The sequence below is a fragment of the Chiroxiphia lanceolata genome, chromosome 21 (genome assembly GCF_009829145.1).
Source record: "Chiroxiphia lanceolata isolate bChiLan1 chromosome 21, bChiLan1.pri, whole genome shotgun sequence".
Taxonomy (NCBI): domain Eukaryota; kingdom Metazoa; phylum Chordata; class Aves; order Passeriformes; family Pipridae; genus Chiroxiphia; species Chiroxiphia lanceolata.
This window is the reverse complement of record NC_045657.1, coordinates 11,650,100-11,666,090: the sequence shown is the minus strand read 5'-3', so window position 1 is coordinate 11,666,090 and position 15,991 is coordinate 11,650,100. Positions and strand designations below refer to the sequence as shown.

General features: G+C 44.7%; 2 protein-coding genes and 1 long non-coding RNA gene across 5 annotated transcripts in view; 2 read left to right on the top strand and 1 right to left on the bottom strand.

Annotated features, from left to right (window-relative positions):
- DPP7 (dipeptidyl peptidase 7) overlaps positions 1-5,076 on the top strand; it is a 35,119-nt gene extending 30,043 nt beyond the window's left edge. The window contains exons 9-13 of the mRNA XM_032708358.1: positions 619-737; positions 821-977; positions 1,295-1,359; positions 2,168-2,238; positions 3,322-5,076. Of these exons, the coding sequence (XP_032564249.1) occupies positions 619-737; positions 821-977; positions 1,295-1,359; positions 2,168-2,238; positions 3,322-3,463 (554 nt within the window). The 3' untranslated portion in view covers positions 3,464-5,076. The remainder of the gene's footprint in view (positions 1-618; positions 738-820; positions 978-1,294; positions 1,360-2,167; positions 2,239-3,321) is intronic.
- MAN1B1 (mannosidase alpha class 1B member 1) overlaps positions 5,026-15,991 on the bottom strand; it is a 27,641-nt gene continuing 16,675 nt past the window's right edge. For 2 of the 3 annotated variants that reach the window (XM_032708354.1, XM_032708355.1), the window contains 4 exons: positions 13,125-13,245; positions 11,126-11,323; positions 10,690-10,821; positions 8,100-9,842 (listed from right to left, as the gene is read on the bottom strand). In XM_032708354.1, coding sequence (XP_032564245.1) covers positions 9,639-9,842; positions 10,690-10,821; positions 11,126-11,323; positions 13,125-13,245 — 655 coding nt within the window. In that variant the 3' untranslated portion in view covers positions 8,100-9,638. Of the gene's footprint in view, positions 9,843-10,689; positions 10,822-11,125; positions 11,324-13,124; positions 13,246-15,991 lie in introns of all 3 variants that reach the window. The other variant, XM_032708353.1, reaches the window with a different exon arrangement.
- Positions 9,630-15,991, top strand: part of LOC116797113 — a 14,521-nt gene continuing 8,159 nt past the window's right edge. Inside the window, exon 1 of the long non-coding RNA XR_004360573.1 lies at positions 9,630-11,369. This is a non-coding gene — a long non-coding RNA (uncharacterized LOC116797113). The remainder of the gene's footprint in view (positions 11,370-15,991) is intronic.

The window sequence follows — 15,991 nt, the reverse complement described above, 5'->3', positions numbered from 1 at the left end:
CTGATTAGCGCACAAATCCACAGTGTTTGTGGGGTTTGCTGTTACAATGGCAGCAGCAGATGGCCACCAGCTTAGCTGCATTCCTCCTCCTCCTCCTATCTGGTAATTGGCCATCCACACAGAAAGCAGTTCTTTCCTGGGCAGCTCATGGCCACCTGCTCAGCTATTCTTTCATCTGGGCAAGCCTGCACATGCCATGCTTCCCTTTGTGAACAACAGTCAAGCAAACTCCCCTCTGTGATGTGCCACCCTTGGCCCTCTGACTAAATTTGATCAATTCAGGCACAGCTCCTTTCAGGGCAAGGTTGAGAAGGTCTCAGTGGTTGTGTCCTGTTCAATTTGAAGCATTCAAGCAGCACAGCCTGCTCCTGGGGGTTTGGGCTGTTCCAAGGACTAGTGAGCCACTCGCTGGCTTTTGGCAAAAGGAGAGACAGAAGAGAGCACCTGGGAGTCCCTTCCTCTCTGTGAATATGACAGAAACAAAGCGCATCCTGCAGCCAGACCTTGACTTGGTCTTGGCCGTGAGGTTCGTGTGTTGGGCAGCTGGGCTTTTGTGCTGTGTCCCTACCTGGCAGAGGTGTTTTACAACAGGCTTTGTGCTATGTTCCCACCTGGCAGGGGTGTTTTACAACTCTTCCGGCTTGGCACCATGTTATGACATATACCAGCTGTACCGGTCCTGTGCTGACCCCACGGGCTGTGGCATCGGCTTGGATGCAGAGGCTTGGGACTACCAGGTAAGGGGTTAGAGACACCAACAACTTTCAGCTGCTGCCCTGGTTATCCCCCCGCCCCATGACAGCTTTTGTGCTTCTCTTAGGTTTGCACCGAGATCAACTTAACTTTCAACAGCAACAATGTGACAGACATGTTCCCCGAGATGCCCTTCACAGAGGCCATGAGGGAGCAGTACTGTTGGAACAAGTGGCGCGTGAGGCCACGAGCACACTGGTTGCAGACAAACTTTTGGGGAGGAGGTGAACTGTGCTGACTGCTCATTCCTTTGTGTTTCCCTGTAGCTGTCTGCCTGTCGCCCTCTGCCCAGCTAAGCCCCATGAGGACAGGCACAGCGCACTAATGGGTCCTGGCAGAAAGTCACAGCCTTGTGCTGACTTGAGCCAAACAGAGGTTTCTGTATTCCCTTAGGACAGAAGTGGAAAACGTAAAAACTGCCAAGAATTTGTTCTGTTCTCCAGTATTTTCTGTTCTTGACCATGTTTGCTGCAGTAGCCAAATACATTTGGATAACTGCACAGGAAGGAGACCTCTCAATTATTCTCTCTCTGGATTTCAGACCTGAGAAGTGCAAGCAACATCATTTTTTCAAATGGAGACTTGGACCCGTGGGCTGGAGGTGGGGTAAGCATGTGCACTCCTGCACCCTGAGCACAGAGCAGCCTTTGCAGGTAACACACTACCCCGTCTTCCTTTCAGAGCAATGCTGGCGATCCAGTTTTAGCCCATTTGAGTTTCTGTGAGCAGCTGTTTTATGCTGAGCCACTGAGGAGCCTCAGGACTCTTAACGATGGACACAGAGTAGTGTCCATCAGCCAGGAACACTGATGGAACAAACGTGGGTTCAGTAGTGCAGACATAGCAGGACCTTCTTAATCCCACACCCAGGGTCTGAACCACAACCCGGTGTGTTTCTGTGTCCACATGTGGTCTCAGTGCTGCCAGCCAGGTGCTCCTGGCTCTCTCCAGTCCCAGCACACTTGGCAAGACCAAGCCAGGTGCTGTGAGCAATGACTCTAGATTCAGCAAAACTTCAGAGTGCTGGCAGGGCTCAAGTTTAAAATTTAAAACCAAAAATGACCCAGAACTGGATTTTGAGCTAGTTGAGCTCCTGATTTAATGCAGAAGTTCCTTGTTCTAGGCTGGCTTGGAATCCCAGCTGCAAGAACAACAGGCTGCATAGGGTGTGTAGGCCCAAAGGAGACTTATTTCCAGCTGCCAGGGCTGGAATCAGCTGACAGTTCCCACTTTGGGGGAAATCTTCCCTTCATTTGGGACAGGTGATCTGGCTCATTAGGACTGTTAGCTGTGTGCACGGTACCAGCCATGCTTTTCGTTAGTCTTGCCCAGATCATGTTCCAGTTTTCAGAACTGATGTCCAGTTCTTCCCAGTAACTTGGTGAGAGCTGACCTCTGCTCTTTCTCCTTCCAGATAAACAGTAGCCTCAGCCCTTCACTGATTGCACTGACCGTTAAAGGAGGTGCCCATCACCTTGATCTCCGGTAAGTACCAAATTCTCCTTTGGCTGACAGAATTCTGATGCCCCAGCTGTTTGATCTCAGCAAGCCACAGCCCAAAGAACGAGGAGATACTTTGGAACCACAAAATCATAAGAGTCGTTGAGGTTGGAAAAGACCTCTAAGATCATCAAGTCCAACTATCAACCCAACACCACCACCATGTTCTCTACTAAACCATGTCGTCAAATGCCACATCCAAGTTTTTTTTCAACACTTCCAAGGATGGTGACTTAACACTTCCCTGGGCAGCCTGTTCCAATGCCTTACAACCTTTTCTATGAAAAAATTTCCCTAATATCCAATCTAAAGATCTCCTGTTTCAGCTTGAGGCAGTTTCCTCTTGCCCTGTCACTTGATCCCTGGGAGAAGAGTCTGACAACCCCCCCCCCCCCGGCTCCACCCTTCTGTCAGGGAGTTGCAGAGAGTGAGAAGGTCCCCCTTGAGCCTCTTTTTTCCAGGCTGAGCCCCCCAGCTCCCTCAGCTGCGTCTCATCAGACTTGTGCTTCAGACGCTTCCCCAGCTCCATTGGCCTTCTCTGGAAACAGTCCAGCTCCTCAATGTCTTTCTTGTTATGAGGAGCCCAAAACTCAGGGACCTCAGGATTCGAAGTGTGGCCTCACCAGTGCCCAGCACTGGGGAAGTACTTACAGAGGACTGGATACCAGGCTGTTGGCAGCCCAGTGTGGAAGAGCAATCTTCCCCAGCACAGAGCTCTTCCAACCCTGCAGGGATGCTGGCCTGTGCAGAACTTGGCACTCAGCTCACCTACTGTCACTAGATCAGGTTCTTGCACAGGGATTGGCACAAGTGTGTGACACCCTGCAGCAATCAGTCATGTGGAGTCATCTGGTGCCTCCTGGCATTAGCCATCAGCCTTCGGGCCTGGAGCAGAGGGGGAAGCAGCCAGTGATGCAAGGGCAAGCTCAGGGCTCCTGCCCACATTTAGGTTGCTGCCTAAATGTGAAACACAAACCAGTCAGTAACTGTCCTTCAGTTTCCAGGCTCTGTCTGTGCAGGAGGCAAAGAGCTACTGCCCAGTGACTGATGCTGCTTTGCTCTCCCTAGGGGACGCAACCCAGCTGACCCGCCATCGGTCACGGAAGTGCGCAGGCTGGAAGCCAAGATCATTGACGGCTGGGTGAAATCCGCGGGCAAGGAGTGGGCACGGGAGCAGCATGTGGGAGCTGCAGCAGGCAGCCAGCTGTGAGCCCTCCATCCCCACAGCCCCCAGGCAGTGCAGGTTCTGAGCCCCTCCATCCCCACAGTCCCCTGGGTGGTGCAGCTGCCCCAGGACACAGCAGCCTGCTGAGCTGGGTCCAGGCTGTTCTCTCCTCTGCCATGATGGTGGAAATTCCCCTTTCCAAAGTGTCCCACCTGCCCCTCATTGAGCATCAAAAGAAAAGCAAAAGGCCAAATCATTGACTTGCACCCAAAACCACACTGTTTAGAGCCCATGCTTGCCTGCTTGAAATGAGCTGTTACAAGGGGTAGGAATAAGAAAAGCTTGCCTGGAAGGCCCAAGCACTATCACAGCTCTAAACAGGATGGTTGCATGAGACACCTTAAGCTTGAAGCTAAATTATTTTTAGAGAAAAAGTATTAGAAGGCTAGTGGAAAAGCAGAGGTATGGTCATGACTGACGCAGGGGGCTCCACTGGTGACCAGTTATCTAAAACAGACTGTCAGCCTCAGCCAGGGCTATGGGTTTGGGGTATTTTGGTTTTAACTTGCCCAGGAGATTCCAGTTGCTGAGATGAAGACTTACACAAACTAATCCCGGTGCGCTATGCTGCCACTCAAGGGCTGTGTATTGGTGACCAGTAAAGCAGACTTCCACTGAGACATTCTGAGACATTTTCAGAGCTTTTTAAAACAAATTACAAGTTTATTCAAGTGTGTGATATCAAAGTTTATTAAAGTGTGTGATATAATTCCATGGCTTGGAATATATAACCGAATGTATAACTGAAGAAGATAAAAAGGGTTCCTTCTCACTTTCCCAGGTGGAATAATGCAGTAACTCATGTTTGCACAGAAACATGGATTCTTGCCTACTGGAATGACTATGCACCAATAATTACTAGCATAATTGTAAATGGATCAACTGAGGCAGCCAGTTGATTACTAGGGTTTAATATTTTTGTAGTGATTTTATTACTTTAGTGGAGAGGCCTCCTGTGTCCCCACAGGTTTCCATTGCTTGTGCAGCACAGTCACAGCAGTGCCTCAGCTCTCTGACACTGCCCAAACAGGTTTTGTGTCAGTGTTTGCACTGCTGGGCCCTCCCTGGTCACAGGAGGGCTGTTTCCCAGAGCCACTGCTTGTACTTCACAATGTTCAGGTGCTGACACAGGACCCACATACCTCTGCCCTGTTCTTAAGAACAAAAGGCCGAAGCTTGTGCCCCACCACCCCCCCAAAAATGCTGGAGAGAGCAGGAACAGATGGATCCATTCCTTTGTCAACTACTTCAGATACTTGTAAATGAAGGACAACATGGAAGACCCGATTAGTCAACTCCAGTCCCCAAGAAAGCTGCTGTAAGCCTGCCAGTGGCACCACATCTTCAGAAGGACCCAAATCCTCTGTTCATGCAGATGAAAGCCTCCACTGGCCCTGCTCAGAGCTGCCACCATCCCTTCTGCTCTTGCTCAAGTTAGGCTTTGTGTTTGTTGCTCCAGCTGTGGCTTATACAAGGCTGTCACACCCAGCCTTACTGAGGTGCTGGACTCATGTTCATCCTCCATGCTCAGAGCCCTCAATGTTCTGGAATTCAGATTTGCTGTATCCAGGCATTATTCAGGATTAGCACCACAATAATAAAAAAAAAAAAAGCAGAGAGCAAGGATTGCATCTTGCTTGTATTCCCTTTCTAACAGTACCCTTAAGTCCCACAAGCAGGCACCCAGTGACACCAGCCCAGCAGTGCATGAACATGGCCAGGCTCAGGGAGAGTCTTTCTGGGAAATCACTGCAAGTCACCCCTGCAGTCAGGGTTGGGTTTGGGCTTTGGAGGGAAAGGAGGCCCAGGTGTCTGCTGACCTTCCAGAAGGACAAGAGTTCTTTAATCCCCTTATACTGGACTACACTGAGCTCCTGTTTTCCTCTTACAGATAGTTCTTGCCCCAAAGGAATCCACTTAGTGTGAGGAACACCCACTGATTGATATGGATGGGTGAATAAAAGGCTTTCAGATACCATGGCAAAGAGATAAACATGATACATATGGACTTTCAGTACAGATGAGCAGTGCTGAAAAAGAAACCATGGCAGAAGTCTGAAGCCAGTGCCACCAACATCCATAATGTGTTGAAGCCTTGGGCAAGCAAGCGTGGGATGTAAGTGGAAAACCCTGGTTTTGTGGTGCTATCTGAGTTGAAGGGAAGAACCACAGCCACACAGCAGCAGTCACTGCTCATGAGCATCATGGGAACACTGCTCCTGGCTCAACTTCAGGGCCACAAAAGGAAAATGGGGTGCCAGCAGGAATGACCCAGACCAGACTAGGGCTGCAGCCCCTCCCCTATGCTCAACAACCCAGTGGGGTTGTTGAACAAAGGCTCGTTTGTTCCATTGTCACCTACCAACGTGGTGAGTGGGGGCAATGTGGGAACATTACACAGAACAGGAACTCATATTTCAGTGGAAGCCTCCAGACTTGGACAGCAATCTCCAGCAATATTACAGAGACGAAAAAACCCCAAGCCCTTCTTACCAAATCCAAAGTCAGAAAAATATTAAACTTTCTGTTGAAGCAACAAGCTTCATGAAGCTACCCTGTCCTGTCCATTTTACTGGTCTTGTTAAATATACTAAGTGTGGCACTAGAAATCAGGAGCTGACTCCCTGCAGGGCTATTTCTAAGAGCGCACAGCTGAAGGGAAGTCCTAAAGTGCAGGAGAAATTCACAAAACTGTAAATGTGTTACTGCAAAAACCTTTCCTGTTCTCATCCCTCATCACTGCCAACATCACTTCCAACTGGTATGGAACTGGAAACAAGGTGTACTCTTTTGTCTAGTATTTGGAGGAGTAAATACAAGTGTACCTGAACTCGGCAAAATGCGAAACCTTGGAATGTGAAAATCCTGTTACTGGAAAGTCCTGTGAAACACGAGGGGGGCCTCTCAGCCAACACCAGGGACCTGGCAAAACTGCCAGTTTCTATGACCTGTAATGAGAATTCAGCTTTCAGAAGTTCAGGGATTAGATGCTAACTGTGCCCCATCCACCTGCTGAATTTTCTTTGAGCAAACAGGTCTGTATTTTTTTCCTAAGCTGTGGCTCAAAGCCCCAAGTATGAGACTTCCAAGTCCTACAGTCATGCAGCTCTCTGTGGCTCTGCCAGTGCCCGGCTCTGTTCCTCAGGGAAAGCCTAAGGGAACAGTAGAGGCAGTGGGGTCAAGGGTTGTTTTAGTTTAATTAGGCAGGCACTCGAGCTCTTGGAGAGAAACCACTGCAGCTCTTTGTGCAGAAGGACAGAATTCCGGCTCAGTGGTGGCCTTTCCACAACATTCCACTTCAGCCAGGAGCATCCCAGTACACTGAAACATCAGAGTAGGTTACGGAGCAGGAAGTTCAGGCTTTGGAACAAGGAACCACAGAGTGCTCAAAGGGAAAACTTTTGATTTTCTATTGTGCTGGGGGAGCACATCGTGGAATAGAGATGGGCTGTGGAGCTCAGAGACTGACCTGACACAGCAGTTTGTTAAGAAAGTAAAAATAAATAAGCAATTAAAATGACCTTTGCAACAGAACAGGAAGAACAGGTGAGCTTTGTTCAGATTCTTTAGTTTGTGCCATTTTGCATGTGATACAGGGGTGTGAAACAAGCATTTGTTCTCAAGGGAAGCGAGAACTGAACAATATGAACTTCAGGTTTAAAGGCTGAGGACAGTAAAGCCACATTTTGCAGAGATTCCATGTCCCAACAAGAACTAGGTAGAAATCAGTTGGACCAACAGGCTCAGCTAAAAGATATGTTTGGGAAACTGATGATTTATTCTTCTCTCCCTTCCTTTAACTCATTAGGAAATGAATTATTACTCTCAAGCCAATCATAAGGCAAAAATAATATAATGCAGACTCCCGCAGTCCCATTTGTAGAATCAATTACATTAAGACTAATGTAAGACTTCAAGAACAGAATATTTTTGGTAAGCATTTCTATGTATTCCATTTCCTAAGAAATGTCTGTTACCTCAATCAGGCAGCTGTATGGGTGAAACGCCAAACCCCGGAAGTTTCACAATTCATATAGCACAGTCGTAATTAAGGGTTCAGTACTAGCTTCAGTCAAAGGCACAAGGCCAAAGCAACACAAGTCACCAGGACCTGGGTAGTTTCACTGAATTTATCTTTTTTTTTCTTTAATCTCCAGTTTTAAGATTAGCTTTTAGCCAAAGCTCAGCTGCTCAGCAGCACAAACCTGCTCCACAAACAAACACTGAAGGTGTTACCTCCCACATTTCAACAGCACCTTCCTCATTTGCTGTTGTGCCAAAGAAAACGAAAGTATTGGCAACCAATCAGTTGTGCAGCCAAAGGCCACAGTGACTGGATTCCACTGCACATGTATGTGAGAAGCTCATTGCAAGCGTTACTGCTGGCAAATGAGCGGGAGGAACATTAGCATTCTGCACTGACCTGTTCTGTCCTGCCACTCCCAGGATACCTTTGATGACACAAAAGGTGCATTAAATAATTTTTAAGAGTTCTTCATTTCTATAACCCATCATTAGTACATGGAATGATAAATATTCTCTAAAAGACTTAAATAGTGGTCCCAAGGGTAACTTGTAACTCCAGCAAACAAAATGGATCAGCATAAAACAAAGATGTATCTTACTTTACAAATCAAAGGTTTTAATTACTATAAAATACACATACCTCCCTCAGCCATTCCAGTCAGACTCAATCAGTTCTGTCAGTGGCGCTGGTGTTAGTGGGGACTGGACCTCCCTGCTGCCACCACATACCCGGTCGTGCCCATCACACCTACTGCCACAGGGGAAAGGGCATTTCAGCGAGAACAACCTCTTCCAGAAATATGAACAAGCACATTTCTGAGATCTTATCTGTGAATACAGGACTGTCCAAGTAGCTACAAATCCAAAAGGACAAGCACTAAAGAAAGCTCATTTCCAAATTCATGGTTTAAAATCTATTGCACGTATAAAAATGAAAGATTCCAGGGCTCCAATAAGATTCTTAAAAAACCTGGGTCTGCTTTGTCTTCAAGCAACTGAAATGGATTTCTCTAATTCTACTGGGACCTGAAATTACTGTAATATTTTCAGACTGTCTGCTTTTAACACTACTATCGAAAATACTTCTAACCAAGGAAAAAAAAATTGAAAATCTCTCCACAGTCCAAGAAATTATGAATAACAAACTGTGCTGTACAGCTGTAAGCTTGAGTCAACAAACACCTCATGATGTGATATCTGGGCAGGAAGGGACGGAAGGAGGCTGATAACTAATGTGCTCACAAGCTTTCCCAGTACCCAACCTCAGAAAGCAGCTTTCAGTCAGAATACCTGAGTCTAACTGATGCAAATAATATATAAAATGCACATGTAGTTTCACTTGTATTTCACATTATCTCCTGCATTCCTGCAGATAAGTTAAAAAACTGCAATATCTCTAAAAAATTATATACCACTTTGAGCCAAACCAGCAGGAAATTCCCTTTCACCATTCATTTCAGCCTCAGCTTGAACAGACTGTTCAAAGTGCTCTACAAAAACTAAGACCCTATACAATGGATGCTCTGCTGCTTCTTCCTTCTCCTAAGGTGATGCAGCACAGCTTGTGAGTTTGGAATGAGATCAGAGTATCAGCAGCAATACTGACAGCTTTGCTTCTACCTGGGACAGCACTACAGATCTTTGTTTATTCCACTTTCCACCTGAACCACTGTCACATTCTGACAAAGGAATGGCTCTGTAATCCAGTCAGTGTTTCAGTGAATCCAGAATAAACCAAAAAACTGTAGGCTTATTCTTGCTCTCCAGGAACAACCCTGTGCCCTAAGCCGACTCGCTGCATTCCCAATATATAATGAGCATTTAGTAAGACTGACATAAGTGAGTTCTGGGTCACCAGAGCCCCATGAATGTCATGGTCCACGCTGCAATTACTCTCTGAACCTCGTCATCAGTACTAGGGAAACCAGCTTCATATGGCACGGTTTGTTCATCCCAGAACCAGGGATTAGATTTAAGACTGACATGATTTCTTCAAACCAGAGATGCTTTCCCCAAGGTTTTTTTGTTGTTTGAAGCCAAAAAAGGTGCAATATAGCATCTCTCCTCAAACCCTGAAAAGTAAAGTGACTTGGAGATAAAAATGCCACCACTGAAAAGTCCAGTGTTGCAGAGTCTATGCTGGCACCCAGATAGGGAGTGGATGAGCCTCCGTGTTAAAGATGTATTTGTCAAGGTTGATTAAGTCTATGTCATCTGAAAACAGCAGAAACATGTATTTGAGTGTTTCCCCAAGGAAGAAGCTCTCCATCTTATCCCGTGGCTCTGGATTACTGGGATTCTGGACGTTGTTAATGGAAGTATAACCACCTGTAGGAACCTGTGCCAAAAAAAAAAAAAACAAAACAGAAATTTGTATCTTTACATAATCTAAAATAAATTATTTTTTACTTCCTAACACCCAGATGCACTTGGAGAAGATAAGTGCTAGGAAACAGATCAGCATGTTTTTCATTTTGTACTTGGTTTTCCTTTACTTACAAAGCTTCAGTTATGAAAAACACCAACTCATTGCATTTTAAAAGAAACCACAAAGATAAAATGAAGCATCTATACTTAAGTTAAAGAGGTATCACAAGGAACATCCCCCTGAAGTTTCTAGACAAACATACAGAAAGGAACTAGCGATTTCTAGGTTAGAGCTGGCCCAAGCCCCATACCCATTTCTTCTAAGAACAGACCATGGACATTTGATGACCACTGGCATCTAGGCCACACTTTTACAGCATATCAGTGATACCTCAACCAGCACTGTAGTCAGAATGAATACAAAACCCCTCTATCAAACCACTAGTGCCATTTTGTGCCCATTTTTTTCTTTGGCAACTTTAATCAGAGCATTCATTCAATCCAGCCAGGTCCTTCTCAACTTCTGAATTCTAAAAGCAACCACAGTAGAGATTCAAACAGCTTCCAAGATGTAGATACACTGGCAGTCTTGCCTGCAGCTTCTACATTCCACTTTTTAATCAATGCAATGCAAGTTCTTTCCCTATATGGACTAAGTAGTGTATCTCAAACTGTAAGAAACCAAATTTTTCTGTATATTCTTATAAATTTCCCCAAACATATCTGATGAATCTTGAAACACAGTAAGATTCCAAAGTTGGTGTTAGAAAGCAAGTGAGCAAATAAAGTCCTGACAGAACAAGGTCACTTGGCCTTACCCGTGTGTATTTATTGAAGTTCTGCAAGATTTCCCAGCCCCAGTCTTGATATTTCTTATCACCAGTGAATCTGTACATATAAAAAAGGCTTTCCACAGTTTCTGGTCGCAGTAAGTTGTGCCTGTCTGCGGGCTGCAAGAGAAAAAAATGGCAAGAGTACTTCAGACAGGGAATTTCCTCAAGGACACATGCAGGGAGAAAGATAATGATTCCCATCTCCATCTACTTCTAAGAGTTTGTTATGCATAACTCAGCTTCTAAATACACTATCAGGGTAATTAAAACCAAAGCCTAGGGTACAGCTAGAAGGCAAGGTAGCAAAGGAATTAACTGCTCCACAACAGACCCCATCACCAATATCTGACCAGGAGTTCAACAGCAGAACAGAGCTACAGAGGAATCACGGAATTGGACTTCAGGCCAGCTATCTGCTCACCTTGATTTCCACATCTTTGTGGCCCTTCTGCGCATGGAGGTTGAAATGTACGATCTCCGGGCTCAGGCCTGTCTCTACTTGAGCGTACATCTGGTAGCAGGTTTCTATAAGGGCTTCAGCCAACTTCATATGATCAGCATCCAGTCCATTGTGGGCTCCTAGTGCCAAAGTACCCGGCAAGAAGCAAACCAAGTGATCCTGCACAACAAGACAACTTACTGCAGAGAAGTTATGCATCAAACAGGTATTTGTGTGTGTGTGTGTGTGTGTGTGTGTGTGTGTGTGTGTGTGCGCGTGTGCGCGTGCGCGTGCGCGTGCATCTCTGTCTGTCTGGGTTTATTCTTTCTCTTCTTCAAAACACATTTCTGGTACCTACAACTTGAGGATAAGTTTTTAACAATCTAATGTAATGCAGCATGAGGCAAGCAGCATTACTAGAGAAATCATTAAGCTGGAAAATATCCCAGACTGTGTTTCTATGACAAGTTTCTGGAAAAAAGGTCTCAGGTCAGGGTGAGGGGGAGGAGACTGTCTTTTGGTCTACCAGAAGCATACAATACATTCCATATCAGCTCATCCAGGGAGTCAGCAGAACCACCTAAAGGTTTGGTTGTCCTCATTCTGGGACTAGTCCACCACTGATATAAGACTGTAAGAACTGCAGATTGATGTCACATATGGGATTTAAAATGATTCTTAACATTCAGAATGAAAGTTCAGGTCTCAAAAAGATAGTAAAACTATTCTGATGCCCCTGTATGGACCTTCAAAAGCTTTGTCCAGTCATAAAGGAAAGCTGAGGGTTGCAAAGGTAAACATAAACATAAGAGCCAAACATTCCCCACTTTTCCAGATGGCCAGGGTAAGAGACCTGTCCAGCCTTTCAACAAGTAATAATAGATTAAATACCAAAATTCTAACTCCCTGGAACAGAAGAAAGTGTACTGACACATGGAGATGCCTTAGCCAAATCTATCTGTCTCAATTCAATTCTGTCCCATCTTGGGATGGAGCAGCCCCCTCTACCCAGACTCTGGTGTCACTCACAGCAGGTTTGGAGAGCTTTTGGGAAATTCAGATCCAAGAAGAACATGCTGAAAACTAGACCTGAAGATCTAAAAAATATACATCAGGAAAACAAACAAGTAATAGAATTCATTAAAGCTCACTTCAGGTATTGAAAAAGATAAGGCTACACATACATTAGTAATACATCACTTACATTAGGATCACTTGCCTCTTAAGACAAGCCACATGCACGTACCATACCTGCACTTGCATGAGATTTTTAACACTTGCATGAGATCTTTAACTGCAAGATCTTAAAATGCATTTTAAAGAGTATGGGTGCATATATTAAGAGCAGGGAGTTAAGATTAATCAATTTTCCCCACAGCAAACAGCATACTGTTTTACTCAAGAATCCTACAGTAGGAAAAGAAAAAACAGTCATGAATTGACAGAAGCCTCCAAAATTATCAGATTTTTTTTAATCCCATAACACAATATTAGATCACCACCTTCTTTTGAAGGCAAATCTGAAAAGCCGGGTGTGCAAGCGTCCACATATATTTTTGAATTATGGAAAATGAATAATACATAAAATAGGCAGCTTCAGACACTGGAATTTCATGACCAAAAAAACCAGAAGAAAAAAAGAGAAAGAAAATTAGAAAATTTAACTCCAGCACCAAAATGTTCAATCTTAGAGGAAAATAAATGGGTTTACTAGAATAACTCAAAGAGAAGGCCCCTGGTTTGCACATGCGGTTAGTATGTACAAAGCAGTTACTCAGTACTGCCATCACACTGGAGAGACAGATGTGTATGTATATATAGTCTGGGTTTTTGGTTTTTTGTTGGTTTAGGGTGGTGTTTTTTTCCTTTAAAGAGAGAAAAGCTTTGCATTTGCCTGGCCGTGTGTTGGGTTTTATTTAAATTTTGTCATGATTTTCTGTTTTCTTTTGTTGTTTTTTTTAAATGCAATTGTATTTCTTACCATCTTGGCACTGAAATGGCCATGAGCAAGCTCTCCTACAAAAGTAAGCTTCTTGGGGGCTGATCTCTGAAGAAGATGCTTTTTCACCCCTTCTATGGCTCTCATATAGTCTTCCAACAGCCTGTGAATTAAAATCATTCCCAGTTGGCTCACGTACACACAGTCAAAACATATTTCATTATAGCTGATCACCACAATCCTTTAGGAGACTGTTATTTTGGTCTAAAGAATAATATTTAACTAAATGTGAAAACTGACAAAAAAACCCTCAAAGTCACCATTAACTGGATGTTAGTTGGTTGTTGCTACCATGTAGCAATACTTTAAAAAGTAAAACGTTATTTATGTATTAAAGAAAATATCCCCAACTGTTTCTAGGCAATAGCCAAAAATTATTTCAAAAATCCTGGGAAGTAAAGTAATTGAAATCGCAGAAAATCTAGCTGGGAAGGACCTCATGGAGGTCTCTACTTCATCCCTCTGCTCTGAGGCAGATTCAGTTACATCAGGTTGCCTGAGGTTTTATCCAAGCAATTTTTTAGTACCTTCATCCAAAGATGCAGTAGTATCTCCATCCAAGATGGAGATTCAAAGACTTGGAGCAATCTTTTCCAATTGACCTCTCTCATTGTGAAACATTGTTTCACAGCATTTAATTTGATTTTCCAAGAACTTTCATATGGAAAACAACCTGTTGTTTTCCACTGCAAGGCTCACAAAATGCCATTGTGGTCCCAAAAACACTGATTCTCCATTTACAGTGAGGTAAAGCTCGGAAAAAGCAGTGAGAAAACTTTGTTTGTAGAAAGGCATTTGCTCTGATACACAGAAAAGCCTCTAAGAGGCATGTTGTCACTCTCTCTGCATTAAACCTCTCAAAATTAACAAGTCCAACATAATTAGCTCATAATGCAGACAAAAACTGCTGGATTTTTTGTCTTGTTTTGGAGGAAACCTTCATTTTCAACATCTTTAATTCCTCTGCTCCTTGTAAAGTTTCTCTTCCACTTTTGCAGTGCAGACAAAAGAAACAAGGCTGCGTTCTCGCTCCTACCCTATTCACTGTCTTCTTTAGCATGATGCTCCAAAGGGCCACAGTAGACCTCAATGATCAGGATGGTATCTACATTCGATACTGTACTGATGGAAGTCTATTCAATCTAAGGCGACTGAAGGCCCACACCAAGACCTTAAACCATCTTGTCCGGGAGCTGCTTTATGCTGATGACGCCGCCCTTGTTGCCCACAGAGAAGCAGCCCTGCAGCGTTTAACATCCTGCTTTGCAGATGCTGCTGAGCTCTTTGGGCTGGAAGTCAGCTTAAAGAAGACAGAGGTCCTCCATCAACCTGCATCTCAGGAAGTCTTCCATCATCCCCACATCACCATTGGCCAATCAGAGCTCAAATCAGTCCAACAGTTTAATTACCTTGGTAGCCTCATCTCCTCAGATGGTAAGATCGACGGAGAGATAGACAACAGGTTAGCTAAGGCATATAGTGCTTTTGGAAAACTCCACAAAAGAGTATGGCGTAATAAACACTTGAAGAAAAGCACCAAGATCGGTGTTTACAAAGCCATAGTGTTGTCTACTCTCTTGTATGGTTCCGAATCATGGGTCATCTACCGCCACCACCTGCGTCTCCTAGAACGCTTCCATCAACGCTGCCTCCGTACAATCCTTAACATCCGCTGGTCAGATTATGTGACCAATACATCTGTACTAGAGCAAGCAGCTGTCACTAGTATTGAGGCCATGTTACTGAGAACGCAGCTGCGATGGGCTGGGCACGTCTCAAGGATGAAGGACCACCGCCTCCCTAAGATCCTGCTCTATGGTGAACTTGCCACTGGCTGCCGCACGAGAGGAGCCCCGAAGAAAAGATACAAGGACTCCCTGAAACAACACCTCAGGCTTGGCCATATTGATCACCATAACTGGTCTACTCTGGCCTCCAATCGGGAGGTCTGGAGACACACCATCTGTAACGCAACTGTCTCCTTCGAGATCACACGCAGGATCACTCTTGAGGAAAAAAGGCAACGCAGAAAGAACCGTATCTTGCAAAATACACCATCTAAGGAGTCTTTCTGCTGTGCCTTTTGCAATCGGATATGTCTGTCACGTATTGGCCTCATAAGCCACCAGCGTGCCTGTAGCAAATGTGGATAGTGCCTTCCCAAATCTTCGTTCGTGAAGCCTAGCCATGATACAAAAGAAACATATGAGACTTAAAGAGGGACTTTTTACAAGGGCATGTAGTGATAGAGAAAAGGGCTTTACATTGAAAGTAAGTAGGTTTACATTGGATATTAGGAAGAAATTCTTCCCTGTCGGGGTGGTGAGGCCCTGGCACAGGTTGCCCAGAGAAGTTGTGGCTGCCCCATCCCTGGAAGCATTCAAGGCCAGGTTGGACGGGGCTTGGAGCAACCTGGGATAGTGGAAGGTATTCCTGCCCATAGAATGAGATGAGCTTTAAGGTCCCTTCAAACCCAAACCAGTCTGTGACTCTGTAATTAAAGCAAAGATTTACACAAACATCAAACTTCAGTCTCCTTTTGCCCTTCACTAACAAACCCAGAGTAAACACAGACATTGCTGGTGAAAGGAAATATCAGCAGTATTTCAGAAGTGTCTAATTATGCTCCATATCTACAGCAAAGACTTAATTTTCATCTCCTGCTGTCACACTCCTTACATCTGATGAGCTGAGGAAGAAAAGCTTTCTGTGGAGAAGGAGTTTTGAGACTAAGCCTAACTCTCCTACTGGTTTTACATGAAGTTACCATAGGTCCCTCTTGCTGCTTAGCTTGCTTTTAAAAACAGTGATATGTTTACTTGACTCTTGGGCACATACGTTATTTTTCT